Source organism: Drosophila eugracilis, unplaced genomic scaffold (assembly GCF_018153835.1).
Source record: "Drosophila eugracilis isolate 14026-0451.02 unplaced genomic scaffold, ASM1815383v1 contig_1828, whole genome shotgun sequence".
Taxonomy (NCBI): domain Eukaryota; kingdom Metazoa; phylum Arthropoda; class Insecta; order Diptera; family Drosophilidae; genus Drosophila; species Drosophila eugracilis.
The window spans coordinates 70,147-83,267 of NW_024572675.1; the positions used below are offsets into that span (position 1 = coordinate 70,147).

Here is a 13,121-nt window from a genome sequence, read left to right on the forward strand (position 1 = left end):
CAGCCGCGACTTCTGCCTCGGAGTCGATATCGTCCTCAACCTGATCGTCGATCTGCTCCTCAGCGTCGGACTCTTCTTCGCTCGACGGTGGAACTTCCTTCACTGGTTGCTTCCTAGTCTTTTTGGAGGTCGACTGGCTAGCTGCGATCTGTTTCTCCTCTTCCTGTACCTTTAGTTTTTGATTGTCGGCCATGTGAGATAAATTAATTTTATCTAGGACGGAACTTTTCTCGACTATCTCCGTGACACACATTCCATTAAATGTCGATGCTAAGTCTCTCTCTTTTGCCCTGAACTCGACGCCGTTGGAACTGAACATTACGTCGACTGACTGTAGCACATCGTTTCCCACAACCGCAGAGTACTCGAGTTCGTTCTGTTTGGCGACATGGAAAGTTACCGAGAAGCATACACCATCAATCATGGCTATGAATGTCACTCCTTCAGCTTTCATCTTTTTGAAAATGAGTCCCTTCGCAGCTTTTTCTTCCAGTATGTTTGCAAACGGAAATAGTTTCTTTATTCTCATCGCAATTTTTAGGGATATATCCTTTCTTGTTGCACTTGTAACATATTACTTCGCCTTTGCAATCCTTAGCAATATGGCCTTCGCTGTTACACTTGAAGCATTTCCTTTTAAAATTGCTCTGAGTCGGTTTACCTGTCGATTCCCTGTTCAAATTGTCTTTAGTATTTCCCTTACCCTTCATCTTTTCGTAAATGCTTAATTCGGCTTTAAGTTCCCTAATGGAATTCGCTCGATACAACCCTGCCTTGTTGACCTGGCTATCTGGGATGCCATCTATGAAGTACGATACTAGACTTTCCTCATCAAGATTTATCGGTTTGCTGATCTCCATTAAACTATAGAGATACTCGATGCATGTCTATTTTGGTTGCTTTTGCCTTTTGCGCAAAATTTTGTGTATCTCTGCGGAACATCGCTTTTTACCGAATTCTTCCTTCAACGCGTTTTTCAGCTCAATCCAACCCCTAACTCCCCTTGTACATTTAATGTAGAGCTTGGCTGCTCCAATCAGAAGTTTCTTAGCATAAATAAATTTCTGCAAATTATCCCAACTCACGATAACTGCAACGTCATCGAATTCAGACAGCCAGTGATTAACGTCTTCCTTTTCGGAGCCTGAAAATGATGAAACACTGTCCTGAATATAGCGTAGTGTAAATCTCGAGCTACTAGGTTTAGCCGCCTCTTGGTAATTGGAAGCACTACTAATACTCGCAACTTCCCCATCAGCCTCGCTGTCCTCATCGTCAGCCACATCTAATGCATAATGATCGAACAACCGATCCTGCAAAGATCTTTTTCTGCCAGTTGTATCCAAACCTAGTTCAGATAACTATGCCCTTAGTAGAGGCACAGTCATAGCGAGGATCGTTCTAGCATCCATAGTAATGCGTTCAAGCCGTTTACAAACAGTGATACAATTCAATATTTAAACGTTTTGATACAACAAAGTAAGAATTTAATTGACGTTAAACAATTCGTGTATTCGAAAAATATCATATATGAAATCGCCTCAGTCGCTCACCACACCCAATTGGATTTTGCTGTCTTCTACGTCTGCTTGAATTTTTCCAATCCAGTCCACTCTGCTACTTCAGCTCATACAACGCAACGATGTCGTCACGCTGCACTGCTTGCTCGTCTCGTTGCCACTTATTTCGCACCTTCTTGCTCATCTCCTGTGCCGCCGGGCTAGAGGCCGTCCTCTTCTTAAGTGTCGAAACGTTTCCATCGTTGTATTGCCAGGTATGTATTCTTTGGCTTTCTCGTTTCCTTTGGGCGCTCTATTTCTGCGGTTTTCCAACTTGATCGTTAGTTTTCTATAACATCAAAGAGCTCACTCAGTTCTGAAGTGCCATCCTTAACGTCCATGCTGATGTTTAAGATTGATGTGCACTGTGATAAGGCCTTCTCTTCTAATGCCTGCATCTTGTACATATATCAGCTTCTGTCGTGGGGAGCTTAACGTGGAGGTCTGTGTAAGAGGAGGAGTCTATTGCGTCGGTGTGGCCTCTAAGTTGTCCTTGTCCGCAAGGTTAGGATTTGGATGGGTTATCATCGTCTCGTTGTTGTCCGGTGATCTTGGCATCAAGCTACTCTTCCTAAATACGTCTACTTCATTGTCAGTTTTTCGTCGTACGTTGGTCATCTTGTGTGAGTGGGTCCATACTGTAAACCGCTATCTCCCCGCATATGTGCGGTAGTCCAAAATGACAGTGAGGCAGTGAGGTTCACGCGAGGGTTGACACAGAGCTTCATGGGCATCTGTGTTCAGAGCCAGGACAGACTCTAAAGCAGGAATGCATTCAACTGCGCCTGTAGCACCGCGCCATCGGTGTGCGGTTCGAACTTAATTGGAGAACTTAAATTGAACGGAGGCGAAGGGGGCATTATCCTCAAAGCCATTTCTGCAAGATGTCACACTTGCTTACTAAGGTAACAGAATGCCGCATTCGTCAGCCCGCAATCTTCAATTCAAAACGTTGCGTCCAGACATTGGTCCTTGTGCTATCCATGGTCGTGCCGTGACTAGGGATCGCGGGTGTGTCAGGCCCGTCACCCCGGATGGGGTGCCCTTGCGGGCATAATAATAATAATAATAATAATAATAATAATAATAGAAATAATAATAATAATAATAATAATAATAATTATAATAATAAAATTAATAATTAAAATTAATAATAACAATAATAATAATAATGTTGGACCAAGCAGCCAAAGACGCAGACGGATGAGCAGCGGTAGGCCTATCAGCAGTTTCTATTTTGTTTTGGTTCTACCAGTTTCGCATGCGCTTTACTGTTATTTTGTAGGGCATGCGCTTTTGGGAGCTTTTGTAAAACTTCTGTAGCTCGAAGCTTTTGTTGTTAAGCTGGTACTTTTTGCATCCGCCGTGGTTTAGTGTGCTGACCCCGACGTGATCGCACGCCGTTTTGATTATTGTGGTCAGTTTAAAAGTGACGGAAACTTGTTTTTGTTGTCATAACCGTGCACTTAAATAACATAATGGAGTCTGGAGCTGAAGCCATTGGATCTACTGTTGCAAGCAGGGTAAAGATGCTGCGGAGACGAGAAAAAGTGACCTATATTTATATTGGAAATTCTCTCAGCTAGCCACGAACGTGCACGTCAACATCCAGGTGGAAGTTGCCAAGCGCTCTAGTAGAATCACTCTACGTTATTGTATGGTACCAGTGGTGATGGTATTTTACCCATTCCATGCACGCCGATGCCAACATTCAGCGGTGGCTATGCCGAGTGGTTCGATTTCTGCGCCCTGTTTAAGACGACCATTGACAGCCTTCCTGAATTGACCAAGATGGAGAAGCTCAAGTGGCTGATTTCATGTCTGCGAGAGTCATTCTTGGAGTCATTCATTCTTGTTCTTAATAACTCTAACTATGATGTTGCCCTTGATCTTTTGCGCAACCGTTTAAATAATCGACGGTTAATATATCAGATATCAATAAGATCTTGCAGCTAAGGGAAGTCGCGCCGGGATCCGCTGTAACTCTTCGGGAGTTATCCGACCTTCGTATGCCTCAAGTCTGGGCTCTTAGCCCGCGGATGCTCATCCTTCGGCTGTCCAACGTGTAATCGCCGACATCATGCTCTTTGCATCCTTGCGAGCAATTATCCAGCACTGCTTCCGTTCCCTCGTCCGTCTTGGATCCTGCCAATGAGGCTGGCGTGGCGTACTCTCAGGCTCAGCCAGCTAACGCCTGAACATTACCCCTTTCGCCAGCCTGGTCACGGTACAGTCCTTCAGCTAATCGCTGCGTACTTCCACGTGCCATACCCTCACGTTGTTAATGGCAAGCGTGCTGTGGTCGACGAATCTGAAGATCGCAGCATCTTGGACTAATGAGTGTCAGCCAGTGCCAAAGGCAATGTGGAGAACAAAGAGATCGATCCCGAGGGCAAGTTTGTGAAGCTGTACAATAAGGGCAACGATGAGGTGGCCATTGGAGGCTGGCAGCCGAAGCGTTTTATCAACGAGGGCGGTCTTTCGACCACCTAGAAGTTCCATCGGCCTGTAAAAACTGAACCGTGTTGCCGTACTAAAGACAGCTATTGGAACGACAAGGCATGTGTTGTCAAGGTTGTGTTTGTTTGTTACTTTGTAGCGCATGCCCTTTGGAGCTTTTGTAGAACTGCTAAGGCTCGAAGCTTTTGTTGTTAAGCTGGTACTTTTCGGCGTGGTTTAGTCTGCTAAGTTGATTTGGTTTGATTTGAACTCGGAATAAAATTTGGAAATTAAACTGCCCCAGTTTAATTATTCTACAGCAATTAAAAACTCTCAGTTGCTTAACAAATAATGATAACAGTAATTAGATCAACGCAACCCGTAAAAAAAAGAAACTTTAAAAAACTGTAGTGTCTCATAAAGGTTTACGTTTTGGTTAAATAATATTATTTATTTGCCAATACCTATGGATTCTAAACGTAAAAATGTTTCACGACGACACTATCATTTAGCACACTATAATTTTCTCCTACCATAATTACTTTAAACTTTTTTAATATTTTTATTATAATTAATACTTTTAGAGTGTATATTGAATCTGTTGGGAAATATTTAATGGGCAATCACCAAAGACGACACTGAGGGCTAAACTGCATCTTGACAGAGTGCCTTGTATCGCAATTAAACTCTTTTGAGAATTCATCAAAATTTGCCAGAGTCTGCATCACACGCAACTCATCCACAGCATGCTTTAAATGATCCTCGGACTGTGAGGTCATGGTACTGACAGCCGTCCGGCCGCAAAATATCTGGGCAAATGTGATAAAGAAAAGTTTCCGCTGACTGAACTGTGGCTTAACCAAATCACTTGGCTTTTGTGTGTCAGCCCGCGAATCGAAAAAAGACTCATAAGTGAGCCGAAGTGCTACATAATCAGCCAGTGTTTCGTCAATCCACTTTGACCCGGTGGTCATCTGCTGCTGTAGGCAGTTTAGCCCTAGTTGAAATTGTCTGTTGTCCCCAATCTCTTCAACTGGGCCTATTATGTTTCCCTGAGCATCATAGTCCATTCCAGATAAGTCGAAGCCATGAGCCATTTCATGGGCTAAGGCAAAACCCATCACGGCATACCGCTGCAGGTCGGTAATGTTGCGATGCCATACGGGTAACTGAAGGAGACCGTACGGTATAAATAGCAGGTTGCGGGGTCTGATATATAGAGGAGACGAATTGCTTGCCTCCCAGCTTTCTGTCAGATACCTGATGCTGCTCCTCGTAGAATTTGTCAAGTTTGAGGAGAGCAGATTATGGTTCTCCTCAACGCGTAGGCGTAGCAACAGCAGCTGATTTGCATAGAAGGAATGACCGCTCAGATTGACACGGTCGTTGTATTGCTCAACGTATTCCATTTCCTCAGACTGAAAAAATCCCAACTGCATGCGCACTGCATGCAGCTTCTGCTGCAAAATGTGCAAGATTGGCTGCGATAATCTCATCTGATTCTTCGCCAAGATCTGCGCAAAGCGCCCCTTGAGGCGCTGAAACAAAGAGCGGACGTTAGACTCGGACTCCGGATCAGAAAATTGCTGACCAACTAGCCAACTGCTAGTCAGGGGCATAGCCCTTCTGAGGCTGGCAATGCACCCGTCCCGCGATATATCGGAAGGACCCTCTTGTTTGAGGAAAGCCAACCATTTAATCATAATATAATTGCAGACGGTATCCGGACTCTCTTCATCTACCAATTTACAGAGAGCCTTAAGGTAGGGGATATTTTCAATAAACAATGTAGAGTGCAGATCCAAATCGAAATCAATGCTCAACTGACGCATGAAAGATAGCCATCGGAGCTGAGGTAGGTAAGTGTCCAGGTAGCCAAGTTGCATTTCGTGCGCACCCTCGTCGTCCTCCAGCTCTTGCAGTCGGTGCAATTTCCGCTCGAAATCATCCACCATCCGAGCTAAGGCGTTGGCCTTCCGCTTGGTTAGACCAATATCTAGAAGCAATTCGATCATTGCTCCCTGGCCCATTGGCAAAGTCTCATGACGACTCGGTTTGTTCACGTATATGCTGTAGCTGCGCGAGTCGTCCCATCTCGGCAAAACATCCTCTCTCAACAAGACCCCGTTTAGGCCGTGTAGACGCAGACGTCCTAAGGTAGATATCCAATCAAATCGCTCCGGACTCCATCCTCGACCCACAGACCACTGCGTGCAGTTGGTGGGCGGCAGTAGATTAATATATTTCTTCAAGTTGTAGGGCTTAAGGCGTTTGCAATAACGATAATACAGCCGCATCTGCTCTAAAATGTAGGAGCTTTCATTTCTGTTTCTCAGCAGGAGTGCAAGTTTCTTGTTTACGGAGTGGTCTATCAAACCTAAAGTATGGCTCGGCAGCAGCTGGGTTTGGTAGTGTTCACGACCTCTGACCCACCTTGCCCAATGCCTATGGTGCGGAGAGTGGTGCTGCTGATGCTGCTGAAGCCAGTTGCCACAGGCGTACTGGTAGAAGTTCTCACAGGGGCGCGCCTTAGGGTCAATGTAACTCAACAGTTGCTCCGCCAAGGATTGTTTGATGCTTCGGGAGGCGACAGTCTGGCGGCAAGTGGTAAGCGTGGTCCGCCATGAGAGTGAAAAAATTAGGCAGGCCACCAGGCTAAGCGTCACCATTATGGTTTCATCTGCGACAAATTGTAACTGGTCAAACAACGATTCAACGACGGTGAAATATAGTTGGGCTCGCTGTCAGTCATCATCTTGAAAGGAAGCCGTGGTACGCAGCCATACCTACAGACTAAATAATTTCTTAAAATTGTTAATGATTGAAGAACTTTTGTCGGCTACTTGTCCATTTGGTTGATTTAAAAATTTCAATAAAATAAAAGAAAATACTTTTGTTGCATTGTGTAATTTTATTTCTTTAACTGTATCTGGAGCCACAGTAGTCTATTTTTGTCGCATTTTGATTAGACATAAGTGCGCGCATATCAGTTTCACCTTGGCCTTGAAACCCAATGGCTAGTTGTTGCGTCTGATCTACAACGAGTACATCATCTGGCATTAAACTTTCCTCATTCTGTTGTCTCCTCCTCTTTCAGAACCGAAACTATTCCAGGTCATCCGTCTTACAAAGCGAGCATGCGATTGACGATTACCAATGTACAAAGCAGCGATTACGGCAACTACAAGTGCGTAGCCAAAAATCCTCGTGGCGACATGGACGGCAATATTAAGCTATACAGTAAGTGGTTGTCTATCAACTATGGATGTCTCTTAGCTAAGCCTACACGCATATGTGTTATTTATTGTTCGGCGACAACCGCAGATGTCTCAATAACCGCTGAAATATCATCTTTGTATAAGAGATAGAAAGTTCCGAGTAAGCATACAGATTCTAGAGAATGCCTGCTCAGCATCGAATCATAAGCCGCGCCAAACTGTGGCATCTATAATATTAAGATAGAACTTTTCTTTTGACCTTGAATATTATTTTTCCATATATCAAATCTGAAGTCTAACCCATTAAAATTTCATATTTTAATCATTTTAAATTACGAAAATTAAGAAATTAAATAAAGACTTAGCGTGTAAAACGGTTTCGCACAATTTATCTGCGAACAAATTTAAAAAGGGTTAATCACTGCTTACATTGTACACATAAGTATTCTCTATTTAGAGTTGCTTGTCGGTTGCATTCTTTAAAAACATCTTTTTGGGTCCGATAAAAAACGAACGAAAATTAGTCATTCTCCGCCTTTCGTGTATAGTTTTGTTTAATGGAACAGCATTTAGAAATGAGCAATGTTTTTACCGAGCTGCAGAATACCGATCTGAAACTAAATTAAAAATTTATCTAATTCTCCTGAATTGGTTTTTCTAAAATTTCATTTATGACACATTAAACAATTAAATTAAGGGACACTTTACCGACTTTAATTTTTCTGTGTAGTGTCAAATCCGCCAACAACACAGCCTCCGCCCACAACCAAAACGTTGCCGCGCACACCAAATATAACAGCAGAAAAATCCCTGGAAAGTTACACCAACACTCCTTTAAGCGGCATTGTCGTCGAAGGACCAACAAATTCGGTGATGGTATCCGGCAAATGTGAGTCCTTCCAATGTTTTCCCAACAATTGATTAAGGTTATGCTGTTTTCTATTTTTTCCAGCGAGCATAAAATACCTATCGAATCTGAACGAGATTGACAAATCAAAACAAAAGCTGACGGGCAATAGCCCAAAAGGTTTCGACTGGTCTAAAGGCAAGAATTCTGAAAGCCAGGGCCATACGGCAGCCCCTCGCTTGCCTGTTACCTTCTGGCTACTCCCGTTCCTTTCGCTGTTGGTTAAACACTGGAGTGGTTGAAAATCGAATAATACTTATATAAATAATAATAAAGTGCCATTAAAAAATTTGAAATAAAAACTTTACAAAGCCAAAAATAGGTACTTAAATGCCAAAGCTTACAGTAAGGGATAGCAACTATGTAATTCCAAAAATCAATGCATTCCTCCAAATTAAAAGATGTAATAATCAGCGTCTGTATAGTATACTGATTTTTATAAATCTTTAATCGTTGATGGGTTTTGTTGGTCTTTAATTAATATATCTTAGCTGGTGGTTGGAAAATCTATAGGTTTAAAGCAATTAAAAAAGTCTTTAAAATTATATCACATTATTTTTAAAAAATCAGCTACTTTGAAGAAAACTGTAAATAACCCTTATATGAATAGCTTGAATTAAAATTGCAAATTGTAAACTCATTATAGGCATTAGATATAAATGTTAATTTGTGTCCAAGTGGACATCAAAGCATATAAATAAGTAGTTATTAAAAAGAAAAGGCAGTCATCGATGCTCTAAAAACCAGGAACCATAAGCATTTAAATGAAACAAACTAATAAATATAAAAAAAAACCGAAACCCTTTATTCGAGTGCTTCGACTACCAGTTACCCGTTATTTTTTGAACCAACGCCGAGTGAAATTTTACTAGTTACGTTAGTTTAAAATGTTTACCTTGACTTCACAAAATATATTAAAGGGAAAATTTTAAAATATTTTAATAAAAAATAATTCCTTTTACAGGGTGTTTGGTACATCGATAGATATCGACAAAAAATAATATATGAGGTCAAACCAAATCATAAACTTTTATATTAACGAGGTTCTTTACAGTTCTTCGTGGTTATTGCGTGATACCGTGGGCGTGGCCGTATGGTGAAATCATTCGAGATGGAGATTCATCTCTTAAATAAGCATGCTTAATACCTACTTTCTAGCTTGATTCTGAACAGATAGCGGCAAATGTTGGTATTATATGTAAAGTTATCGAGTGGAAAAGAGAATAACAGAACTACTCGTAGTGGAAGATTCCTTTAATTTATCGGTTACCGGGACGCAAGTACAGACCGAGCTTCAACGTTCGGCAGTGAGAGAGAGCTAGGAGTCAGTCGTCATATTGAGAGAGGTGTGAACGATCGTTTGCTGCAAGATCACGATAAAAGTCTTTATTATTGTAGTTTATTTAACTAATTAAACTATCCTAATTAAAGTCATAGTCTATCTAGGTTCCACATACATGCTATGGTATATTGAAATCACGGCCCATGTGAAAATCTATATTTTTTATTATATTAAAAAATGGTATATACGGTCAAACCAACTAAAATCACAACGTATAACACTAAAGTTTTTGCGTCTTGTAGGCGTTGGATGAACAAACAAAATGGGGCTGTACAGGCATCTCTACAATACACGTGCCTAACCCCAATATTCTAGCACTCATAGTTCCTGAGCTCTGCTCGTTTTTAGTTTTTACGTTCTATATCCTCACATGCACAGAGAATCACCATGAGTTAATAAACATGCTTTGTGTTATACCATACCAATCATATCTTTTCCGATTAATATAATTATTTCAAGCTTTAGGTCTGGTGGACTAAATTTATGTAGGGTTCCTATAATCACAATAAGTTCACAAATTTACAACTTCTGAACTTAAAATTGTCTTAAAAAATTGTCTTAAAATAATAACTTCGGTATGTTTAGTTGTACAGTAAAAAAGGTAATGGAACATTAATTGATTTTTACCACGCCATGATTAAAGATATTTGGAGCTAACCATCACCCGACTAGTGTTAATACTGAGAATTAAATAATTCAATTCATTCCAATAATTTTCTTCCTCAGTTTATTTTGTAAAATGTTTGTAATATTGCTTGTTATATAGAGATGATCCAAGTATCTTGCCTATATGCTCGCAGAGGGAGTACATGAAGCTCTCGAGGTGCTCTATTGAACAGCTTCGAAAGCCGTCATTGTGTTCCATGCTATCTATAGTCGGAATGATGCTGCGCTGCTTGTACACTTACTGTGGTGTATTGTAGTAGTGTTATACGATTGTTATGAGAGTATGCTGTTTCACATTGCTAAGTTTTCTTTTCTGCTGCTTTAGAGCTTCATCTGTTCCGTGGGCATGATGGGTTCAGCCGCATTTGTATCCAGAAGAAAAGTCACGTAGACAACGCAGAATAAGTTTGGAGAAAAGAAGGACCACCATTGCTAAAATGATCAGCATCAACCTCGAGCCCCGTTTGGTTGCTATTGCTGTTGTTGCGCCAGGAGTATTTGCTGCGCCCCTTCAGGCCAGTGCTCGGACCCGTTAGCAAGCAGTAGTTGAATATTTCTGTGTAGTGGGCCAAAACTCCGATACTTTGCTTAAATCGATGTGATCCACGCTAAAGCGTAACTCGGACTTCTCTCCGTTGATAAATGCGAAAAATGTTCTCGCTTGCCATTAGTTTTCCACTAAAGGGTACGGGGAAAAGTTGAATATTTCTGTGTAGTGGGCCAAAACTCCGATACTTTGCTTAAATCGATGTGATCCACGCTAAAGCGTAGCTCGGACTTCTCTCCGTTGAGAAATGCGAAAAATTTTCTCGCTTGCCATTAGTTTTCCACTGAAGGGTACGGAGAAATCCCCGCTAGCAAACCAGTAGTGGGAGCAGCCCAATTGGCGGCCAATGTTTCAGAGGGTTCCGAGATTCCACAACCATATGGAAACATCGATTACAAGATCTCAGGTCTCGAAACTTTTTTGAATGAATATATCATAGATCAGACGAAGGCGCTCAGGACTATATTTAAAAATCTGTAAAAGAGATCGTAGAGTCTACTGACCTGATCCAAAATATTGACTGCAGATTCCGGGCTGGAATCCCATTCGGAGTGTTATCAACTAGACAGCCCGGACTCACTCTCCTTAGCCTCGGATTTTTGCAGCTAAAAGCAGTGAAATGAGTCTAACTTAGACTAAGAAAAGGGGCAGAAACTGGCGGAGCTAGGCTCTTAATGGGGCTACCAGATCAGCGCAAACCAAGTGCTTTTCAACCTTCGCCTTCAGTGTTTCAGCATGCACGATGAAGGTGGGATGCTTAGCTGGAATGTTTCCAATGAACTTGTTAAGTAGAGGACTTATTTCACGGTATGCCACCAAGCAAGTACCTCTTGTTTGAGAATCAGATCTCAATAGGTACTGGTGCTCGGTGTTTGCGAACCTCGTTTTACAGTTTAACCTGGCTAATTTTCTATTAATCAAATGAGCAATCTCCTTCACATAATATAAATCAGATAAGCTTAACTACTTGATAAGTCCTCTCGAATTATCCCTACTACTACTTTTAAAAAACCTCACAGTTTTCTGAGGTTTGTAGCCGTTATGGTCAGCGTGGCCATATGGAAACACATGTCGAGCTGCAGTGGCATCTCTAAAATTCTAAAAATTCCTAAGCCTAACTCTCTAGCTCTTATGGTTCCCGAGACTTAAGCGTTTTCGGTATTCCGCATTTTGTAGGCGTTAGAGTGGGCGTGGATAGAGGGAAAAAGCAATTTACATTGTGGTATAATTGTGTATAAAACTACATACCTAATCCCACATTAATATCAGTTATAGTTACCGAGATATTACAAAAATAGGTACGTAAGTGCCAATGCTTACAATAAGAGATAGCAACGATGTAATTTATTTAACTATTATCAAATTGTAAATTTCAAATCGTAAACTTTGGTTTAATCGCAATCCATTATTAATTTTGTTTTAATTCCAAAAATCAATGCATTCCTCCAAATTGAAAGAAATAACAATCAGCGTCTGTATATTTCGTTTACTCATTTTTATACCCGTTACTCGTAGAGTAAAAGGGTATATTAGATTCGTTGAAAAGAATGTAACAGGTAGAAGGAAGCGCTTCCAACCATATAAAGTATATATATTCTTGATCAGTACCAATAGCGAAGACGAGTGGGCCATGTCCGTCTGTCTGTCCGTATGAACGCTGAGATCTCAGGAACTATAAAAGATACAAAGTTCATATTAAGCATGAAGATTCTTGAGGTCCCACGTAGCGCAAGTTTATTACAGCATCCTGCCACGCCCACAAATCACGAAAAACTAAAAACGTCGAAATCTGAGGAACTATTTGAGCTAGAAAGTTGAAATTCAGTGTGTATAATATTTAGATGCCTGAGCATCTTATAGTCGTACTATCACACGCACCCATAAGCCCACAAGGCTCAAAAGACGGATTTCGCATTTTCTAGAAAAGCTGATATCTCGGTAACTATAAGTTATAGAAAGTTCATGTAGCATGTAGGTTTTTATGGTGCCCCAAATGCAAATTAATCTTTTCCCATCTAGCCACGCCCACCCTAACGCCAACAAAACCCGGAAAACCAAAAACACGTATTAATGAGTTGCCACTGCAACTTGTCACGAGATTTCATTCTGCCAAGCCTACTCTAACGCCCACAAACAGCGAGAAACTGTATAGTCTATAATATTATTAGGAATGCCTTCGTTTGACTTTGTATTTTTGTTAATATCCAAATTTACCAAAGATTTTTTAAATCGGAATATTATTTCTATTTATGAAGAAATTTAGGTTATAAGGCCTCACATGAGCAATGACGTCACTATCAGTTACTCAATATGCTTTCTCTGACGCCTTGTGAATTTGCACTAGCAAAATGAATATTTTAAAATGTTGTAAAACAGTAACGGGTATATTATAGTCGCGGCACTCGACAAAAGCGTTTTCTCTTGTTGTAAATCTTTAATCGTT

General features: G+C 41.0%; 2 protein-coding genes across 2 annotated transcripts in view; one reads left to right on the forward strand and one right to left on the reverse strand.

The window, feature by feature from the left end:
- The window catches only part of LOC108113457 (MAM domain-containing glycosylphosphatidylinositol anchor protein 1), a 66,299-nt gene extending 57,391 nt beyond the window's left edge, over nucleotides 1-8,908 (forward strand). Inside the window, exons 8-10 of the mRNA XM_017224037.2 lie at nucleotides 7,096-7,238; nucleotides 7,947-8,105; nucleotides 8,169-8,908. Coding sequence (XP_017079526.1) covers nucleotides 7,096-7,238; nucleotides 7,947-8,105; nucleotides 8,169-8,365 — 499 coding nt within the window. The 3' untranslated portion in view covers nucleotides 8,366-8,908. The remainder of the gene's footprint in view (nucleotides 1-7,095; nucleotides 7,239-7,946; nucleotides 8,106-8,168) is intronic.
- Nucleotides 4,423-6,691, reverse strand: LOC108113456 (membrane metallo-endopeptidase-like 1). Its single transcript, XM_017224035.2, has one exon. It carries the CDS (start codon nucleotides 6,665-6,667, stop codon nucleotides 4,622-4,624), a length of 2,046 nt encoding a protein of 681 aa, XP_017079524.1. The 5' UTR covers nucleotides 6,668-6,691; the 3' UTR covers nucleotides 4,423-4,621.
- Nucleotides 8,909-13,121: the final 4,213 nt, after the last annotated feature.